The sequence below is a fragment of the Pongo pygmaeus genome, chromosome 6 (genome assembly GCF_028885625.2).
Source record: "Pongo pygmaeus isolate AG05252 chromosome 6, NHGRI_mPonPyg2-v2.0_pri, whole genome shotgun sequence".
Lineage (NCBI taxonomy): Eukaryota > Metazoa > Chordata > Mammalia > Primates > Hominidae > Pongo > Pongo pygmaeus.
In genome coordinates this window covers 11,378,285-11,400,617 of record NC_072379.2, presented here as the reverse complement: position 1 = coordinate 11,400,617, position 22,333 = coordinate 11,378,285, and the positions used below count along the sequence as shown (strand labels likewise).

The following is a 22,333-nucleotide window of genomic DNA, read 5'->3' as shown; positions in this document are numbered from 1 at the left end:
AGGGGAAGCCGCTGACCCTGTCCTGAAGGCTGCCTCCCACCCTAGCCATGGTGCTGCATCCAGTTTGTCTAAACTTAGAGGAAGGAACCGTAACAGAGCCAAAGGGACATTCAGTTAAAATTAAGTTCCAGAGTCCATGAAGTATGAAGGACGTGATGGCCTGCTCAATGCAAATCTTTTCTCTACATCCAGAAACACTTCAATCATATCTGCTTTTTTGTTTTGTTTTGTTTTGAGATGGAGTCCTGCTGTCGCCCAGGCTGGAATGCAGTGGCACGATCTCGGCTCACTGCAACCTCTGTCTCCCAGGTTCAAGCGATTCTCCTACCTCAGCCTCCTGAGTAGCTGGGATTATAGGAGCCCGCCATCACGCCCAGCTAATTCTTCTATTTTTAGTAGAGACAGGTTCTCACCATATTGGCCAGGCTGGTCTCAAACTCCTGACCTCAGGTGATCTGCCCGCCTCAGCCTCCCAAAATGCTAAGATTACAGGTGTGTGCCACCACACCCAGTCTCATATTTACTTTTTTGGAGACAGGGTTTCTCTCTGTTGCCCAGGTTGGAGCACAGTGGCACAATCATAACTCACTGCAGCCTCTGCCTCTTGGGTTCAAGCAATTCTCCTGCCTCGGCCTCCTGAGTAGCTGGGACTATAGGCACATACCACTATGCCCAGCTAATTTAAAAATTTTTGTAGAGATGGGGTCTCGATATTTTGCCCTGGCCGGTCTCAAACTCCTGGCCTCAAGTGATCCTCCTGCTTCAGCTTCCCAAAGGGCTGGGATTACAGGCGTGAGCCACTGCGCCCAGCAACAAATGTTTTATTTAATGTTAATTTTAAAAAGAAAGCTAAAATCTATTCTTAGAAGGGAGTCTTAATACCTTGATTTAGATTCACTCCTGGGGAATAATTTAAAAGCCACAGACTGAGGTGCCAGAAGGCCTAATTCAGGTCTTAGCTCAGCCATTAGATTGACTGTGCTTTGGGAAAAGGTGTTTACATTCATGGAGCTTTTGTTTCTTCATCTATATAAAAAAACAGGGCCGGAATGATGACTCATGCTTGTAATCTCAGCACTTTGGGAGGTGGATAACCTGAGGACAGGAGTTCAAGACCTGGGAGGCTGAGGTAAGCCATGATCACTCCACTGCATTCCAGCCTGGGTGACCTAGTGAGATCCCGCAGTGGCTCACGCCTGTAACCCCAGCACTTTGGGAGGTGGACATCCTGAGGACAGGAGTTCAAGACCAGCCTAGGCAATGTGGCAAAACCCCATCTCTACAAATAATACAAAAATTAGCTGGGCGTGGTGGTATGCGCCTGCAACTCCAGTTACTTGGGAGGCTGGAGGCATGAGAATTGCTTGAACCCAGGAGGTGGAGGTTGCAGTGAGCTGAGATCACGCCACTGCACTCCAGCCTGGGCGACAGAGCAAGACTCTGTCTCAAAAAAAAAAAAAAAAAAAAAGAAATAACGGTACCCTGTTTAACAGATTGGGTGGAAATAATGATTGTCAAACTGACAGATGAATTTATTACAAGAGCAAGTTCTTCTGACGAGACTGTACTCTCTGCAATCAGCCTCATCTTACTCCTTATGGTTCTTCGGGTGTCCACTACAAGCCCTGGCATATAGCAAGGACTCAACAGAGTCACTGTTGAATAAAAGGACTCCTACAACTGATATGTACTCATTGTAATATTAGGATGAGGGCTACTTAGAGGGGCCTTGTGATCACTTAATTCCTATTTTACACATGGGAAAACTGAGGTTTGTAAGTGAACTAGTGATGAAATTATGTGCTAGAAATTGGATCAGGCTAGGCGTGGTGGCTCACGCCTGTAATCCCAGCACTCTGGGAGGCTGAGGCAGGAGGATCACTTAAGTCCAGGAGTTTGAGACCAGCCTGGGCAACACGACGAAACCTAGTCCCTACAAAAAAATACCAAAATCAGCCAGGTGTGGTGGTGTGCATCTGCAGTCCCAGCTACTCGGGAGGTTGAGCTGGGAGGATCCCTTGAGCCTGGGAGGTGGAAGCTGCAGTTAGCCGAGATTGCGCCACTGCACTCCAGCCTGGGTGACAGAGAGAGAACTTGTCTTAATAAAAAAAAAAGAAAAAAAAACCCCCAAAACTGAGGGATCAGAGATAAATTCTGAGGGATCAGAATTACTGCTAAGGTTTACTTAGTCTTATTACATGTCCAGCTTTGCTCTAAATTATTTGCTCATAATAACTTTTGCGCCAACCCCTCAGTTTACAGGCGGCGAAACGGAGACTCAGGGACATTAAGTTCCTTTGTCCCCATCACCAGACTGCAGAGCTGGGGTCTGCACCGGGGGCTACGGCTCCAACACCCAAGGTCTTAGCTCCTACGCTGTTCCTTGTCCCTACACAGCATTGAAAAAGAGTCTGGAAACCCAAAGTTCAAAGCCACCTTGATCGAGCTAGGAATGTTTGGGCTAAGAGCCATTTGCGCGAATTTCAGAAAAAGCAAGCTGCAAAAAAGTGGTGTGATACCCACTCTTCCTGCTCTATAAACTCGGTGCAGAATGTTATTTTATTACCTCTGCCCACCCACCCCTACCCTCCCAGCTCATCCTGAACTGTTCCTCATCTTGGAAGGGCACAGCGGAAACCCTCAATTTCTCCGTGTCATTCTGGAGCGGCTCCTGGTTCAGGTCTCCACCCGCACGCCAGCAATCACACCCCAGGCCGGGCTGGGGCACAGTGACTGTGTCTGTGACTGTATCTGCGCAGCCTCCACCTTGGCCCTGGATGGACGCCACGCTGGCCTCAGCCCACCCACGCACAGTTAGCAAAGCTCTTCCTTCTACTTTAACAAGCTCCAGCCCCCAGTTGGTCAAAGCAAACCCCACCGAGAAAGCAGTACTGGTTAAAACGTGATTCCCAAAAAGAGATGCTGAAAACAAAAAGGAGCAAGCGGCTGTAACTTGAAGGTGCAGAGGCCAGGCGGGGACAGTCCCCCACGGGGCCGGGGCTACCCACCACGTCTGGTGCCTTCTGGATCTGTGAGGCCAGCTGGAGGGAGTGATTGGCCGATGAGAGCTGTTCCCTTAAGGTCTCCGCCTCTCTCTGAGCCACCTCTGCCCTCTGAAGGAAATGAAAAGGGGTGAAAGAGAAAGTACATTCAGTTTAACAACTGACAATTATTACAAGAACATTCATCAATTCATGCCTGACTGACTATAATTGATTTTCCTAAACACTCAACCTAATAAATGCTAGGAAAAAAAACACAGAATGTGATGGATTTTTATTTTAAACAGTACAAGGAAGAAATAATTGAGCGATTATGACAGTAATTTAACGCTAGGAGCAAAGGAATCCCCTGCTGATACTAATACTCCGGCCCACTGAATTTCCCAGACTGAATAAATACAAGTGGAAATCGAGTCTTTTGATTCAATTTCTTTCTATTCTCATAGACCAAGAAGATTTTATTGCGGGATTACTCCTGGGAGTAATTCTCACGGGTAAACAGTGAATTAAAGACACTTTGGCCATTCTCTTCCTAAAAACACGCACATACAATGTTGTGGTTGTTTTTCTTCAGCAAGGATTTCCATAAACGTACAGGATGTAAATGCCACTGCTTTTGTAAAGGCCGGGCATATTTCAACATATTTAACCCTTCACTGGACAAAGTGTTTTGAATGCTGATCCTGGCATTTTCAGCCAACCAGGCCAATCCGAGGACGTAGGCAGGAGGATGGCATAGACCAGTGCTGGGGGCTGCGGGACAAATGAGTGGACTTTTCCATCATTTGCCTGCAATTCCTGAACAAGGAAACCACCACCCCCAGAGAGCAGATGGGGATTTCCCACTGGATGAAGAGGACAGGTCACCCCAGTGCCCGCCACCCAACAGGGTGTCTGGGAAAAGACATACCATGGCAAGTTACCCAAACTCACTGAGCTGCCGCCTACCTGTCTGTAAAATGGGAACACGGTCCCTAGTCACGGAAGTGCCCGGGACACAGAACTCAGGCAGAGGTCGTTTGTGAATGGCCTTGTGCCAGCTTAATACTTAGGACTGAGGCACAGTTCTAAGACAGGTGGGAGACGGTGGCGAATGACATGGGACACGTGGGCTGAGGTGAAAGTTCCGCTTCTTCCTCCCAGACTTACATTCCACTGCTAGAAACATTCCATCAGAAAAGCCTGGCCAAAGGCTGGGTGTGGTGGCTCACACCTGTAATCCTGGCACTTTGGGAAGCCCAGGCGGGTGGATCATCTGAGGTCAGGAGTTCGAGACCAGCCTGGCCAACATGGTGAAACCATGTCTCTACTAAAAGTACAAAAAATTGGCCAGGTGCGGTGGCTCACGCCTATAATCCCAGCACTTTGGGAGGCTGAAGTGGGCAGATCACCTGAGGTCGGGAGTTCGAGACCAGCCTGACCAACATGGAGAAACCTCGTCTCTACTAAAAACACAAAATTCGTTGGGCATGGTGGCACATGCCTGTAATCCCAGCTACTCGGGAGACTGAGGCAGAAGAATCGCTTGAACCCAGGAGGTGGAGGTTTGCAGTGAGCAGAGATCACGCCATTGCGCTCCAGCCTGGGCAACAAGAGCAAAACTAACTCAAAAAAAAAAAAAAAAAAAGCAAAGCCAAGCCTGGCCAAGCAGCTTCTCCATCGTGTGTTTTCTTATTTTGTGGCATGGCAGCGTGTGGCTAACAATGGCTGAGAAAGGACTCAGAAAGACACAAGAAGTTGGCCTGCCCTGGAACTGGCTGATTAATCTAGTTCTAGGAGGAGTGGCTTTGGCAGCTTTAAGCAATTATGTGGCAACAGCATTGAATCTATTTGCCCTGCATACAGACAAATTAGGAATTTTTTTTTTTTTTTTTTTGAGACGGAAATTCGCTCTGTCACCTAGGCTGGAGTGCAGTGGCATGATCTTGGCTCACTGCAGCCTCCACCTCCTGGGTTCAAGCGATTCTCCTGCCTCAGCCTCCTGAGTAGCTGGGATTACAGGTGCCCACCATGCCTGGCTAATTTTTGTGTTTTGAGTAGAGATGAGGTTTCACATGTTGGCCAGGCTGGTATCGAACTCCTGACTTCAGATGATCTGCCTGCCTCGGCCTCCCAAAGTGCTGGGATTACAGGCATGAGCCACCGCGCCCAGCCAATTTAGGATATTTCTAATGGCAGTTCCGTCTGCCCAGGATGGTGCTGGTGGCCGCCTGTCTTGACTCTCCAGGAGCTCTTGGAATTACATTCAGTTGAATTCATGTGGTGCCTGGGTGGGTCTGCCTAGGCCCAAGCAGGTCACCTCTGTCACTATCTCTCGTCCACACTGAATCTAGAACCAGCCATCAGGAAGGTGGCAAGGTGACCTGTATGTCCAGGACTGTAGAGGTGATTTCTGGTTCATGCTAATTAATCAACTGTTTTTTTTTTTTTTAATTTCCTGAGATGGAATCTCATTCTGTTGCCCAGGCTGGAGTGCAGTGGTGCGATCTCAGTTAACTGCAACCTCCGCCTCCCGGGTTCAAGCGATTCTCCTTGAATCTCAGCCTCCCGAGTAGCTAGGATTACAGACACGCACCGCCACGCCTGACTCATTTTTGTATTTTTTGTAGAGACGGGGTTTTGCCATGCTGGCCAGGCTGGTCTTGAACTCCTGACCTCAGGTGATCCGTGCCTTGGCCTCCCAAAGAGCTGGGATTACAGGTGTGAGCCACTGCACCCGGCCTAATCAACTATTAAGACTACAGAAAAATGTCCTCTTCAACAAAAAAGATTTTTCCCAGTTTATTTCCAGATGGGTCACGCCAAGTCTTTCTGACGATCACTCAAATCATTGAAGAGCTTATGCCTGCCTTGTTGGTCAGTTCAACTCTTGGGCAAAAAATATCTAAGACTCTGCCTGGAATAAGATGTATTTGGAGATATTTCTCCTGGTCTCTTGGGCTAGAAAACCTATTTCTTAGCCTAGTGGAGAAGCTGTTCTGGTGGCAGCCAAGGAGGTGACCTCACCACCCTGACTTGTAACACTGGCTCTGAAGTGTTCTGGAACGGCCAGCGCTGGGGATGTCCCGGGCATCTGGTTACAAGGTGTCCCCAGGAGCCTACATGGGTCTCAAGCGGGCATTTAGCTGTTCAGAGAGGATACCATCTCATCACAGGGTGACAGTTCACAAAAGAAGGGATCCAGCTGTCGATGATGTCAATTTCTGACTGCATAATTTCTTTCTTTCTTTTTTTTTTTTTTTGATACAGAGTCTCACCCTGTTACCCAGGCTGGAGTGCAGCAGTGTGATTTTGGCTCACTGCAACCTCCACCTCCCAGGATCAAGTGATTCTCCCACCTCAGCCTCCTGAGTAGCTGGGATTACAGACGCCCTCCACCATGCCCAGCTAATTTTTGTATTTTTAGTAGAGACAGGGTTTCACCATGTTGGCCAGGCTGGTCTCGAACTCCCGACCTCAAGTGATCCGCCCGCCTCGGCCTCCCAAAGTGCTGGGATTACAGGTGGGAGCCACCGAGCCCAGCCTGATTGTATAATTTCTGTGTAGCATTTGTACTTGCAATCAGTTTCCAAGTTCACAGACAGTCTCTCTGTGGCCCGTCTGTTGGCGGTCACGGTGGTCAGACCTCTATCACTTTTGGCTTGACTTCGTTACTTTCATGCAACTTTCTGATCACATAGTTATTCAGGATTTCTGTCCTGAGGGCGTCGAAAAAAATACAAAACTCACAAAACGAAGCGTTGAGGTGGTTTGTGCGGTGAGACATCCACGAAACAGCAGAATTCAAACTAAAAACAGGCCTAATGGCAGTGAAAGGAAGGAACAGGGAAACAGACGCTGATCTGGAGCTGGGATGAATTCGTTTCAGGAGCTGAGAAGTAAGTGTAGCCCATCATTGGCAGCTGAGGCAGGAAGAAGGGGGCCCTGTGCCGGGTCGGCGCGTGGTGATGCTGGTTTTGAGGCTCTGGCGTCTTCCTGAAGACCCCTGTTCAACCAGCTGTAGCTGTGTTTCTAGATCTGGAACCCCAGACGCAAGAGCGGGGGCGGCCCTGAGACATCACTTCCCTGTGGTCACCGTCAGGCTCCCGTCTCCTCCTGTGTCCCTGCAGAGGCAGGGCCACTGGGAGCCCTCGTTCTACTTTTGTGTCTGCCCCACCATGAGAATGGCCCCTCGCAGAGCCTGAGCACTGTCCCGGGAGATCTTTCTTGCTGTTTCTTGCCTATTCTCTGTCATTTGCTGAGAAATCAGAGTTGATGCTAGAAACATGGGGGTGAGGAGGATACTGCTTGCATATTGGTGGTAACCCAGACCATGATGGCAGAAAACAGCCACCCGGCAAGGGGACTGGCGGCCACAGGGCTCACACAAGCCGATGCCCATCACCTGGTGATGGTGTCCAGGACATTGTCATGAAGGTCCCTGGCATGTGTGGCCCCAGGCACACCTCACCATCCTCCTCATCTCAAAATGGAAGACCCTTTTGGGGGAAATTACTCTTAGCTGGCATCAGGTTAAACTCTGCCTCCCCTCAGCAGTCACCTGGGAGGTAGCAAGCAGCCAGCGACACCGTGTCTCAGGAATTCTTCCTGTTAAGAGTCAAGCCAGCAAATACAGAGATGGTTTCCACTGTGAGACCCAGGGGAGCTTCACGTCTCTGGGGAAGGTGAAGGAGGCTTTTCTGCTCCCTGGGCTGGCGTCATATTCCTCACTGGCTGATTTGGGGAAGGAGAGCCGGAACCAGGGGACCACGAGGTCACTTCATCCTAGAGGAAGTTCCACGGGCCCCCCAACCCCTGCCCATCCCTCAAGGGTCCCTGAAAGGCCCCAGGAAGTATAGCAAGTAAATGCTTTTGCTGGGTGCAGTGGCTCACGCCTGTAATCCCAGCACTTTGGGAGGCTGAGGTGGGCAGATCACTTGAGGTCAGGGGTTTGAGACCAGCCTGGTCAACATGGTGAAACCCTGTCTCTACTAAAAATACAAAAATTAGCTGGGTGTGGGGGGTGCACACCTGTAGTCCCAGCTACTTGGGAGACTGAGGCATGAGAATTGCTTGAACCCGGGAGGGGGAGGGTGCAGTGAGCCAAGATCACGCCACTGCACTCCAGCCTGGGTCACAGGGCGCGACTCCATCTCAGAAAAAAAAAAAAAAGCTTTCCCCTAACCGCAGTGCCCCTGATTGGGATGTGAATACAGGATGTAGACAGCTACTTCCAGGCCTCTGAAGTCTGAATAATTTGACTCATAAAATGTGGTGAGGCATCATGGGAAGGACACAGAGAGGGGTGGGCTTGCAGAGGATAAAGACAGGGCCTTGGGCCAGCTGCAGCCTGGTGGGGCGAAGGTGTGAGGAGAGGGCTGGGGGGTCTCATGTGAAACGTGGCCCCAGACCTGTGGAGAGGTGGCTATGGTTAGGAATTCTCTTGGGAGGCTCATTTTCTTCTCCCTCTGGAACCAACAAGAGAGAACCCTCACCGTCTCCCTTTAAGGGCAGACTCCTTCCCCCACCCCGCCAGTTTACACTTTCAGAGTGTGGCCTTTGAAGTCCCTGGTTTTATATGGCGGGGGAGGGGGGTAGTCTCTGATCCAATCTTCCACCTCCTTCTTGGCCCCAGGCTTTGTCTCTTGTTCTCTGCTTGCATGGCCATTAAAACTCAGGCTTGAGGACACCAGAGATGAACAAGTCCCCCGAGGAACGAAGTAGACCCAGGAGCTGATGATGGGCTGAGGTCCTGCTGCCCTACCCCCAGCGCGCAATTACAGCGAACATCTTGACTCCCAGAGGTAACCCCATGTCAATGACTCTGCAGGAAGGTCAGGAACATCTACCACAGCTGGAGACCAAATGCTGACCACCACGTGTCCCACGCTGATGCTGCACCAGTGGCCAAGGCCTCCATGGAGACCCACTCTCCGTGGTGAGGGTCAGCTGTGGTTTCCAACCCCTAACCTCAACCTGGAGGGTCCTCCACTAGGGCAGTCTTGTGACATAAACACCAGGCAGGTGAACAGGAGAAGGGCAGCTCACTTCAATGACTCCCTCCCAGCCCCACTGTGGGCTAGGAGAACATGCCACTGCACTCCAGCCTGCCCGTCAAAGCCCATATTCATTCAGTACATCTTTTTGAGCACGGACTCTGAGCAGGCCTCGTAGGTAGTAAAGAAATGCTGGCTTCAAAGCCGGGCGCAGTGGCTCATGCCTGTAGTCCCAGTACTTTGGTAGGCCAAGGCAAGAGGATAGCTTGAGCCCAGGAGTTTGAGACCAAGGCCCACCAGCAATTCGGATCACCACTGCTCAGAAAGGAGGCCCCGGAGGGGCAGTGGGCGGGCCGCTTTTTTTCACTGCAAAAAAAGTCGTGAATTGCTGAAAGCCTGAAAGCCCGGGGAGGGGGTTTCACACGCAGTTCAAAGTGCAAAGCTGTGGCTTCTTATTTACCCTGAAGTCTCAAGAGTTCTGAACCTTTACTGTCACCAATTGGGACAGTGAGTATTTATGCCAGTGCCCTGATGTTCAACAAACAGGGGTGAATGAGGCTCGGAGGTAATTGACAGGTGCCGACTGCTCTGCTACTTCTCCATAACAGGAGCACAGTGGTTTAGCAATAAACGAGCACTTCAGGTCTCAGTAGAACATTCTAACTACACACCTAGGGAAAATGAATGTTGTATGCCAGTGAGGTAGTAAATTGCTCCTCCTGGGGGTTTCCTGATGAGAAAGGCGTTGGTCCAGATGCCTGCCGCCTGCAACAGTGTGGGACCGCGTCTGCGCCCTCCTCTTCCTGCCCAGCCCGCCTCCAGCTCACCTCCGCAGGGATGGCCTCGGCTCAGGCCCATGCCATCTATCCCCGTACTGTCACAATAGCCTCCCACTGATCTCCTGGCTTCTGGTCTTTCCACTCCCATCTGTTTTCCAACGTATAGCCAGAGAGATCCTTCTAGAACTCAAACCTGATGTCTCAATCCCGCCCACAATTCTTCACTACTCCCAGGATGAATCCTTCACACTCAGACCCTCCCACAGGCCTGGTCAGGTCCCCTCCTACCAGCCCACTCTCCGACCTGCATCTCTGGTGTTGGTTTTGAACACCCGGGCCCAAGAGATCCTCCCATCTCAGCCTCCTGGGTTAGCTGGGACCACAGATGCACACCACCATACCTGGCTATTTTTTTAAAACTTTTTTGTAGAGAAAAAAGTCTCACTATGTTGCCCAGGCTGGTCTCAAACTCGTGGGCTCAAGTGATGCTCCTGCCTCGGCCTCTCCAAGTGCTGGTTAACTACAGCCGCCGCCGCCACCATGCCTGGCTCTGGGCAGCTTTTCTCTTAGTTGATGGCCCAGACCAACGTCCCCTTCTCTGGCTTTCCTTTAACCTTCCACTTCTTTTCCTGCTGGAAATATTCTCTCGATATTCCAGGGCTTGCCTCTTTCCTCCCTGGATGCTTCTCATGCCAATGGGTTCACCTGTAGCTTCACGAAATCCTAGACTTCCGGGTCAAAAGGGACCCTTTGAGCCTTCTTGTTCAATGCCTCCTTCGGTCCACTCTGTGCGTGATTCCCCATCTCATGCTCTCCGGGAGGGCTGGCCTGAATCTGCTTGCATAGCTCTGGTGACAGGTAGCTCACTCTCTCCAGAGCAAGTATCTTTCAGCATGGCAACTCTGGAGAGCCAGACTGAGGAGGAACTCCACTGTGAAGAAGCTTCCTGGCTGGGCGCGGTGGCTCACGCCTGTAATCCCAGAACTTTGGGAGGCGGAGGTGGGTGGATCGTTCGAGCCCAGGAGTTCAAGAGCAGCCTGGGCAAACATGGCAAAACCCCGTCTCTACTAAAAACACAATAATTAGCTGGGTGTGGTGGCATGTGCCTGTAATCTCAGCACTTTGGGAGGCCGAGGTGGGCAGATCGCTTGAACCCAGGAGTTATCTCTACTAAAAATAAGAAAATTAGCCATGCGTGGTGCCGTATGCCTGTAGTCCCAGCTACTCGGGAGGCTGAGGCAGGAGAATCGCTTGAACCCAGGACAGGGAGGTTGCAGTGAGCCGAGATTGCGCCACTGCACTCCAGCATGGGCAACAGAGCAAGACTGTCTCAGAAGCAAAAACAAAAAAGTTTCCTCTCACCAGCCTCTATGCTTGGCTGGGGTCTACAGGGGTCTCTCAGAAAAAGCCTGGCTCCGTCCCCTGGCCTTTCTTTCTGGTCGGCTCTTGAGAACTACAAGGACAGAACCCACAAATGCCCCCATGACCCTTCCCCCTTATCTTTTCGTATCCCAGATTCCTGAAATTATTCCTCTTGCTCCTGCTGTCCAGTGGTGCTGCCATCTTTCCCTGCTACCCCAAGATTAGGAACGTCTCCAAACCCCCTAGTTCCTTTTATGTTAGAGCCCCTCCCTGTCCTGGCCATGGAGTCGTCTCTGAACGCACTCCAAGGAGCTGTTTTCCTTACAGTGTGGCTTCCAGTCTAAAATGGAATTTCCGGCTGGGCACGGTGGCTCACGCCTGTAACCCCAGCACTTAGGGAGGCCAAGGCGGGCAGATCACCTGAGGTCAGGAGTTCGAGACCAGCCTGACCAACACTGTGAAACTCTGTCTCTACTAAAAATACAAAAATTAGCCGGGCATGGTGGTGGGCGCCTATAATCCCAGCTACTTGGGAGGCTGAGGCAGGAGAATTGCTTGAACCCAGGAGGTGGAGGATGCAGTGAGCTGAGATCGTGCCATTGCACTCCAGCCTAGAAGACAAGAGTAAAATTCCATTTCAAAGAAGAAAAATAAATAAATTAAAAAAAAAAGGAATTTCCTAGGCATGGACTCATTGCTGCCAATGAGCAGAATCACCACCTCCTTCATTCTAGAAACTGTATTTCTATTAATGCAGCTGTATCAGGCTATAAACTCTGGCTGAGTTGTTGGTGAGAACTCGCCTCTACCCCTCACCACCCTTTCCTGAAGGCAGGACTTTACAATTCCCCCAAAACCTGTGCTTCTTCATCAGCTACGGAACTAACATTTATTTAGGCATCTACTTCTTTTGCTTTATTTTTTTTGAGATAGGGTCTCACTCTGTCATCTAGGCTGGGGTGCAGTGGTGCAATCATAGCTCACTGCAACCTCTACCTCCTGGACTCAAGCGATCCTCCTGCCTCAGCCTCCCAAGTGACTGGGACTACAGGCACACTGCCACGCCCAGCTAACTTTTGTATTTTTTATGGAGATGGGGGACTTGTTAAATTGCCCAGGCTGGTCTCAAACTCCTGACCTCAAGTGATCTGCCTGCCTCGGTCTTCCCAAGTGTTGGGATTATAGGTGTGAGCCACTGTGCCCGGCCACCATCTACTTTTTACTCTGGCATTTTACCTCAAATCCTCAAAACAACCTTGCAAAGGAAGCACTAGCTAAATTCGCTTCCTTTCTTTCAAATTTTTTTTTAACATATTTTAAATCGTGGTAAAATACGCGAAGCATAAAATTTACCATCTTAACCATTAGCGTACTTTTCAGTAGCATCAAGGACGTTTACGTGGTTGTGCAATTAATCCCCAGAATGTTTTCATCTTGCAAAACCAAAACTCTGAACTCATTTAACAACAACTTCGTATTTCCCTCCTCCCCTCGTCCCTGGCAGTCACCGTGGCACTTTCTGTCTCTCTGAAGTTGGCTCCTCTAGATACTTCATACAGGTGGCATCATTTGGTATTTGTCTTTTCTTGTGACTGGCGTATTTCTCCTGGCATAATGGCCTCAAGGTTCACTTTTCTTTTGATTTTTTTATGACCAAGAAATTTAAGAGATTAAGAGACCCGTCAAGGCCACACAGGAAATACCGAGTTAGGAACTGAACCCGTGTCGTTCTGGAGTCAGCACCTGTCCCTACGGCCCTGTCTGGTGTCTCCTGAGACTGGGATCCACTGAGTGGCTTCGGCACCTTGAGAAGTGCATTTGCTTTGCCAAACTTCTTAGGTACCTGGGGAATGTCTCTGAGACCACAGAGTGTCTGTTCCGGATAGTGCACTGATATTCACAGGATAAGGCTCTCCCGTTTAACAAACCAGGCTCTCCTGTTGGGCACGTTAGATTGCCCAGAAGAGCCATCTAAAGGCAAGGCATGCCCAAGACTGGCCTTGAGGGGAGAGGGGCAGCCGGTGGAAACTTAAGAAATAGGAATAGTGATCTGTGATGAAGGTAACTCCTTCCAGTAACTGCTTTTTTGGTCTTTGAGACAGATTCTTGCTCTATCATCCAGGCTGGAGTATGGTGGCGTGATTGGCTCATTGCAACCTCTGCCTCCCGGGTTCCAGTGATTCTCCTGCCTCAGCCTCCTGAACAGCTGGGATGACAGGTGCATGTCACCGCACCCGGCTACTTTTTGTATTTTTAGCAGAGATGGGGCTTCACCATGTTGGCCAGCCTGGCCTCGAACTACTGACCTCAAGTGATCCACCCACCTCGGCCTCCCCAAGTGCTGGGATTACAGGCATGAGCCACTACACCCGGCCCAAAGCTCTTATTTTTAAATTTTATTTTGTATTTTTTTGAGATGGAGTTTCTGCTCTGTTGCCCACACTTAGATCTTGGCTCACTGCAACCGCTGCCTCCAGGGGTTCAAGTGATTCTCCTACCTCAGCCTCCTGAGTAGCTGAGATTACAGGCGCCTGCCACCACGCCTTGCTAATTTTTGTATTTTTAGTAGAGATGGGGTTTCACCATGTTGGCCAGGCTGGTCTCAAACTCCTGACCTCAAGTGATCCACCCACCTTGGCCCCCCAAACTGCTGGGATTATAGGCGTGAGCCACCGCGCCCGGCCGGGGGACCACTTTCTTTTCAGAGCAACAGCAGCACCGGTTAAAGCAAAATGTTTTCCTGTTCTGTGGGCTCCTGTGGGGAGGAAGGGGTTTTGGGGATGGCTGAATTTTCCAGGATGCAGAGTGTTTAGAATCACCCAACACCATGTGCTGGATCTGTGCCGGACACTGTGCTGGGTACTTGCCATAAGGCCTCTCTGAGAACCAAGTGTCAGCCAAAAGGGGGCCGTCAGCTGAGAGCCCTCTTTGGAGCAAGTGGCTGCGACCCATGAGAACGTGGTGGTAAGGAACTCTCCTAGGATAACACCGTGGTGAGGTGTCTACACTAGGGAACTCTCCGAGGATAATTCCATGGGGAGATGTCTACACCGTCGCGGATGCCACAGCTACACAGACGGGTGTTTAGAGACGGAGTAGGGAAAAGGAGACAGTTACCACTTTAGAGGGGATGTTCACCATGGGATGTCTGAGATGTTGGAACCACATCAAAGACTTTGCCAAGGAAATGGTTCCTGGGACTTTTTATGTCTTCTCCTACTTCTCACGACATCAGAAGGAGCATCGACGTTGAAAGCTGTCAGTAAAAAATGGAAGGATAACTGGCCTTCTAACTTCGGGTGACGCATCTTCCGAGATGCCAGAAACGGGCCCGCTATTGTGGGTTTTAGGACTAAAAGCGTCCAGGGTCCTACCTGGTTTGCCCTTTCAAGGTCCGTCATGATCATTTCAATCTCGTCGGCCCTAGGAGGGTGAGAGGGAGAGAGCAGGTTAGTCACAAGGAGACCGGCTCAGGGGGTGACTGATGGGACAGCTTCCTAGCTCAGGGCTCGGGAAGGCTGTGCAGACCCGTGAGCCAATGCTGTCCAGCAGGAGGAGGTGGGCTCACACTGGGGGAAGAGATGTGCTTGCTGACGCCATGCGCTCTTTTGATAATCACGTGTCTGGTGCGCATGGGGTGCCTGCCTTTGATGGGGTCCCAATCTCATTGGGGAGACATAACCATAAAAATATAAAATACAGCATGTCCTGCCAAGGGTTCAAAAAGAGCTCTGAGCAGAGTGCTCTGAGAAAAACAGAGGGAGAAATAAATTCTCTTTGTGGGAGGGAATCAAGGAAGGCTGCAGAGGAGGTAACAGGTAAGTGGGGTTTTGGAGGATGAGTAGAAGTTTGCCAGGCCGGGGGTGAGAGGAGGAGCTGGGGAAAGGCTACTTTAGGAAAAGGCACTTGGCAGTGAAAGCCTCACCAGGAATGAGGAAACCAGGAGAAGGTGGCCAACTGGAGGTGAGGAGGGTAGGTGAGGATGGAGACACAGGTTGGGGGACTGTACAGGCTGCGGTGCAGACTGCCTGGGTTCATTGCTATGGCCCAGCCTGCTTGTAAAAGCAATTGTCCAGGTTCTGCCTTTCCCTTTTTCTGTATTGAAAGTACTTCCTTGAGTAATCTAAAGGCAAACACGTGAAACCAACACAGAGCATGATGAGAGAGGAATGTGGAGAGTGCTTTTATGTTTGTGTGTTTGTTTGTTTTGAGACAGAGCTCTGTCACCCAGGCTGGAGTGCAATGATGAGATCTCAGCTCACTGCAACCTCTGCCTCCTGGGTTCAAGCAATTCTCCTGCCTCAGCCTCCCGAGTAGCTGAGACTACAGGCGTGCACCACCACGCCCAGCTAATTTTTGTATTTTTAGTACAGACAAGGTTTTGCCATGTTGGCCAGGCTGGTGTCGAACTCCTGACCTCAGGTGATCCACCCACCTCGGCCTCCCAAAGTGCTGGGATTACAGGCATAAGCCACTGCACCCGGCCTGGAGAGTCCTTTTGAGAAGGGCACGGCCAACTCCAAAAGCCTATGGGAGGTTAGAGCAGGACATCCGGGCAGACCACCACCCCAACGTCTGCAAGCAGGTCCTGAGGATGGTCTCTGTTAGGAGGCCGCAGGCTGGAACTGTCTGTGACCCAAGGAAGGTTTTTTTTAGCATGCCCAAGGGACGTGGAGCCAATGTTACGGCCACAGGGACCTGGCTGGGGTTGAGGGCTCTCATGCCGTGGGTCTGAGTCCACACGCATCTGCACTCTGCTGCCTTCAGGATGCAATCCCTCCCTCAGCCACACGCAAGGCCCTTCTACACCAAGGGTCCTTCCTCCTCTTGGCCTTACCCGCCACTCATTCTCAGGACCCTGTGCTCTAACAACTCCCATCTCGTGCGGGACCCCGAAGAGCCAGGCCTTCCTCATCACTAGGCCTCCACCTGCGCTGCCTGCCTGAATGCCTTCTCGTCCCAGGGAACCTCATCTCCCACTTCCACCCCGTCCACCCTTCCCAGACCCTCTCAGCGGCTCTGTCTCAGGAAGTGGCACTGTCCCTAGTCCTAGTTTCCAGGTTTGAGTTTTCACTGGGTGCTCACGCTGTGAGCTGTCTCTGAATGCTGGGCCATAGGTCCCTTTTGCCCTATATCCCTAGAATTTGTCCTGTATTCACAGGGCTGCATGTCACGTTGGATGCCAGAGTCCTGGATGTGGCCCATCCTGTCAGTGACAGGCAAGTCTACTCCTGGGGACAGCCCAGGGTGCCGGACAGGCCTGACAATGAGAGCTCTGTCCTTCCGAAACCTGCTCCATGGTCCCAAGGAGACAGGTCCAAGTGAGAGTACCCACCCACCCTGCTACGGTTTGTCTCCACCAAAACTGCTACTGAAATTTGATCCCCAGTGTGGGGGCATTGGGAGGTGGGGTCTAGGGGGAGGTGTTTGGGTCATGGGGGCGGATCCCCTCATGAATGGCTTGGTGCCATTGTCCTGGCAGTGAATGAGTCCTTGCTCTGACCAGACTTTAGGGACTGGATGAGTTCCCTTGAGAGTGGGTTATCATAATGCCAGGAACCTCCCTGGGTTGTTCCTCTTGGCACGCATCCACCTCCCCTTTGACCCTATCCGTCATGTTATGATGCAGCACTGAAGCCCTCGCCAGGAGCCAGGGCCATGTCTTTGAACTTCCCAGCCTGCAGATCCGTGAGCCAAATAAACCTATCTTCTTTATAAATCACCCTGGCCTCAGGTGTTCTGTTGCAGCAACAGAAAACGGGCTAAGGTACACCCTCGACACTGAGAGCTGGAAAAACTGTCTCCGGGCCCCTGGGTGTCTCCAGGCCCCTGGGCTGGGGAATTTTTGTGGCCTGAGGCTTTTGTAGCCTTTAACTGCACACAGTGATTTGAGGTAGCCTTATCAACTCCCAGCAGCCTGAATAGGGTAACAGATGCCTTGTGATCAGGTTCAATGTTCATTGTATCTGTTTGAAATAATATCCGGCTTTCAGACTGGTCTGAGAAAAAGTCTGAAAAAGCCTGTCAAATGGCCTAGTTAAATGAAGCTATTTTTAGGACGATTTCATGAAGAAGGCAGTGTCTCTGAAAGATAAATACCCAAACTGGGCCTCTGCAGTACAGTGCTGGGTGCAGGGAGTGGGGAAGGGACGGGGCTACTTAAATGATGAAACATCCTACTGTATCATCTCAAAGTGAAACCTCCAAGATCTGACAGAAAAATTGCTGTGCAAAGATAGTCTGATACTACAAATGGTAATTAAAAAAAATTAAAAGTGTTAAGGGTCTTAAAACATATCAGAAAAGGATAATCACCAGTCAATGCAGAAAGCTGCCACCTTGACGCCCTGTTGATGAAGAATTCAGAGCATAAACTCCTTCAGACACAAAATAAAAGCTTGCAAACTTTTCTTAAGGCAAATTGCAAGGAATTTTTTTTTTTTTTTTTTTTTTTTTCCTTTTTGAGACAGGGTCTCACTCTCACCCAGGCTAGAGTGCAGTGGTGTGATCTTGGCTCACTGCAACCTCTGCCTCCTGGGCTCAAGCAGTCCTCCCGCTTCAGTCTCCAGAGTAGCTGGGACTAGTGGCATACGTCAGCACACATAATTTTTTCTTTTTCTTTTTTTTGGTAGAGACAGGGTTTCACCGTGTTGCCCAGGCTGGTCTTAAACTCCTGGGCTCAAGCCATCCACCCGCTTCGGCCTCCCAAAGTGCTGCGACTATAGGCATGAGCCACTGCGCCTGTCCCAAATCACAAGTTTTAAACACAGTTTTGTACTTCAGTTAGTTACCTATCGTGTATTTCCAATGTCCACATACACAGGTCAAAACTGCCCTGGCTACCGTCATTCATTCATTCATTCACTTGCTCCACTAGCGTTTCAGACCCCTAAAAGTTTCCTGGTGCTGGAATGGGCACATAGAGATGCAGGCTTGGGTCCTGCGTATCTCACCAATGTCGTAGATTTAAAAGATGACAATGAAAATACATAGCTGCTGTGTACCCACAACAAGATGTGCAGAGGTTGACAATTGCCTAAATCCTCCTCTGAATGCATCAGCAGAGCTGGCTGCAGAACTTGGGAGGTGGATGGGGACTGGTCGGCTGGTGAGTGAAGAGACACTGAATGTGGGTCTAGGTGAGGACTTTTCCTAATGGCTTCAGTGTGGCCCCTATATAAGCCCTCTCTTTCTTTGATTCTGGCTAATTTATTTTCATTTGAATACTTCTATTCTGTTTGAGACTGCTGTTATTTGGATATTGTTGGCATAGCTACTTCTGTCCTCCATGTCATTCAACTTTTATATTTTGCTTTTTCTTGCTGCCTTCTGGATCAAGGTTAACTTGATCTAACTGGTCTTTAGCAATTTATTTATTTATTTATTTATTTATTTATTTTTTTGGAGACAAGCTGGAGTACAGTGGTATGATCACGACTCAAGGCAGCCTCAATCTCCTGGGCTCAAGCGATCCTCCCACTTCAGCCTCCCTAATAGCTAGGACTGCAGGCGCATGTCACCATGCCTAGCTAATTTTTCTATTTGTTTTTTTTTTTTGTACGGATGGGGGTTTGCTATGTTGTCCGGGCTGGTCTTGAACTCCTGGGCTCAAGCGATCCTCCCAAAGTGCTGGGATTATAGGTGTGAACCACTGCACCTGGCCTATTTTCTACTTCCTCTTTCTGGAATTCCTATTAGGTGGATGTTGGAGCTCCTGAATTGATCTCTAATTTTCTTTTCTTTCTAACATCTACATCTACATCTTTTTAGTTACTTTCTGGGAAATATCTTCATTTTCCAGGCTTGTGTTGATTCTTTTATTTACTTACTTAAAAACATTTTGTTTATAGAGATGGGGTCTTGCTATGTTGCCAGGCTGGTCTCGAACTCCTGAGCTCAAGCAACCCTCTGGCCTTGGCCTCCCAAAGTGCTGAGATTCCAGGCATGAGCCACCAGACCCAGCTGGCAATGTATCCTTTCTTCTTTGCTCCTAAGTTATTTAATTTTTTTATGCTGTTACTTCCTCTTGGTCCATTTGAAAATTACCTGTTGGTTTCGCTTCACACCGCCAATATCTTCCTCTGTTTCCCTGCGTGCCTTTGTGGTGCTGACTTTGTCTTTGTGGCCCAGCTGTCCCGCCTCATATCACACCCACTGTTGGGGTCTGGGTGTGTCTTTCAGAAGCACTGCCCTCCTCTGGGGCCCAGCTGTTTTTGCCTGTGTGTTTAGGTCCTCCAGGGATACCAGCAGCTCTTTCTGGCAATGTACATGGTGGGAGGACAGAGAAGCCAGCCCTGCTGTGTGTCTCTCAAGCGAATTGAAGGAGAAAAACACACGGTAGGCATTCAATGCCTTTCCGCTGAAGACAGGAAGGAAGGGAAGGGGATGGCCCCAGTCTCCAAGATGCCTCGCCGATGCCTCCTCTCTGCTGCTTGTCAACCAGGAAAACCCTCTGGCCAGGGAGCTTACTTAGCCTTGACTCTTCTGGGAGTAGCAGCAACAGGAGGACGCCGTCTCCCTGGGTGCAGCTCCCTGATTTTGGGAGTGCTGAGCTGAAAAGCTGGAGGCGTGGCTGCCTGGGGGTGCCGGCCCGCCCCTGGCTGCTTTCATCCACTCCTCACTTGTGGCCTGGTGTTGCCAGTGGCCAAAGGCCCAGGCATAGAGAAGAGCAAGGTTCCAGGGGCCCAGCTTTACACAGAGGCCGGCTTGGCAGGGCTGGGGTCCGTGCGGGTCGAGTCCAGTTCCTGCCAGGTTTATGGGGCCTGGGTGGGGCTTGGGCACCTCCTGGAAAGTGCACACTCTCTGGATTTCCTCTCAGATAGCACATGGCTTTGGATTTTCATCAGGACACCCAATATCCGGAAAACCACGCCTCATCTCCAGAAGATTTCACGTCACTTATAAAAAAAATCAGTCCCATTGACGCGGGAAGGTGCAGACTTGGCAGTGTGAGGCAATCCCTAGAAGTGAATGTCAACTTTTCCATCTCCTGGTCAGTTGCGCTTTGGTTACTAAGCAACTGCTAAACGGACCAAAATATTAAATGTGATAACAAGGACTGCACTTACCTTTCATGACGAAAGCAACTCTCTTTTCCCCAAGCTTTCAAATGACAATGACGACACCACACTCTGCAGTTGCAGGGCAGGCCTATTCCATACCAGGGATTGTGGTGACAGCTAGGCCCGGAGGGGCTGCTGCCTCCATTCACAGAAGGGACCAGAAACCACAGGAGGAAACAATGGGAGGAACCAGGGATGCAGTTGGTGAGGAAACATTATGATTATTATTTTAAAAGTCGGCCAGGTGCAGTGGCTCATGCCTGTAATCCCAGCACTTTGGGAGGCCAAGGTAGGTGGATCACCTGAGGTCGGGAGTTCGAGACTAGCTTGGCCAACATGGTGAAACCCCGTTTCTACTAAAAGTACAAAAATTAGCAGGGTGTGGTGGTGCATGCCTGTAGTCCCAGCTACTTGAGGGGCTGAGGCAGGAGGATCGTGAGCCAAGATGATGGTGACAAAGTGAGACCCTGTCTCAAAAAAAAAAACCGTCTGTATGTTTGTTATTCATTTTTCTGAGAATTCTTTTTTATTTTTGATACAGGGTCTGGTTCTGTTGCCCAGGCTGGAGTGCAGTGTTGCAATCATAGCTCACTGCAGCCTCCAACTCTTGTCCTGAGCTCAAGTGATCCTCCTGCCCCAGTCTCTTCAGTAGCTGGGACTTATAGGTGTGCACCATCAAGCCCAGCTAATTTAAAAGACAAATTTGTTTTTTAGAGACAGGGGGTCTTACAATGTTGCCCAAGCTGGTCCTAAACTCCTGAACTCAAACAATCCTCCTGCCTTGGCCTCCTGAGTAGCTGGGACTACAGGTATGCACTGCCACACCTAGCTAGTTTTTTCTTTTTTGTAGAGACAAGGTTGATCTTGCTATGTTGCCGAGGCTGGTCTTGAACTCATGGCCTGAAGCGATCCTCCTGCCTTAGTTTCCCAGAATGCTGAGATTACAGGCCTGAGCCACTGTGCCTGGCCCGTTATTAACTTTTCTAAGGAGGTATTCTTTTTTAAAAGCCGAAAGAAAAATACAACTAGCTGAGTAAGTGCGATCGGGGCTTTGGAAGATGTGAAGTGTGGCTGTCAGTGTTTGCAGACCAGGACCAAGGAGGCGGGTCTTGCCTCCTTGGTTTTTTTTTTTTTTTGAGACAGAGTCTTGCTCTGTCGCCCAGGCTGGAGTGCAGTAGCACAATCTCAACTCACTGTAGCCTCTGCCTTCCTGGTTCAAGTGACTCTCCTGCCTTAGCCTCCCAAGTAGCTGGAATTACAGGCGCACCCAATCACAGCTAATTTTTGTATTTTTATTTTTACTTTTTGAGACGGAGTTTCACTCTTGTTGCCCAGGCTGGAGTGTAATGGCATGATCTCAGCTCACTGCAACCTCCATCTCCTGGGTTCAAGCGATTCTCCCTGCCTCAGCCTCCCGAGTGGCTGGGATTATAGGCATGCGCCACCACACCCGGCTAATTTTTGTATTTTTAGTAGAGACGGGGTTTTACCGTGTTGGCCAGGCTGGTCTCGAACTCCTGACCTCAGGTGATCCACTCGCCTCGGCCTCCCAAAGTGCTGGGATGACAGGCGTGAACCAATGCACCCAGCCCCACCCCAGTCTTAATCATCCACTTTCTCTCCAAACTGCTGCCTCCTCCCCCACTGAATTAATCCTGCCTGACAAAGTGTCTGCAATAAGTAATACAAAAATGCCCAGGGGTTAATACCACAACTGTAAATGTAATCTTGGAAGCGCAGTAATGAATTAAATGGCATGTGGTTTCATAGCGTGAGTGTCAACAGTATTCCAAAGATTTTTCATTCTCTTCATGCTGAAGGCTCAACTAACCACATCAGTATCTGCAGCCTGACATTGGTCTAAAATCATTTATTTTCCAAAGTCCGTAATAACCGCACATATTGTTTGCTCAGCAAAATGATTTATTATAAAAATTTAGATCTCTCACCTTTTTATGAGCTGACAAAACAGCTTCCACTGATCTATTAACCTGCCCGGTATTACGCTCGGCTCTGACTTCAAATAGCGAATAATTTCAGTTTGGCCTAGAATATGTAGTTCGTTCAATCAGTTCACTACAGATCATTTCAGGGTATTCTCTGGGCTAACACACAGTTTTTATGAGGAACTGAAAAGGACATGGTGAAGGTCG

General features: G+C 49.9%; 1 protein-coding gene across 15 annotated transcripts in view; it reads right to left on the bottom strand.

Moving 5' to 3' along the window:
- Nucleotides 1-22,333, bottom strand: part of CUX1 (cut like homeobox 1) — a 464,969-nt gene that overhangs the window by 111,802 nt on the left and 330,834 nt on the right. For all 15 annotated transcript variants that reach the window (XM_063668185.1, XM_054496503.2, XM_054496501.2 and 12 more), the window contains exons 9-10: nt 14,493-14,541; nt 3,009-3,113 (exon numbers count right to left, since the gene is read on the bottom strand). In XM_063668185.1, the coding sequence (XP_063524255.1) occupies nt 3,009-3,113; nt 14,493-14,541 (154 nt within the window). The remainder of the gene's footprint in view (nt 1-3,008; nt 3,114-14,492; nt 14,542-22,333) is intronic.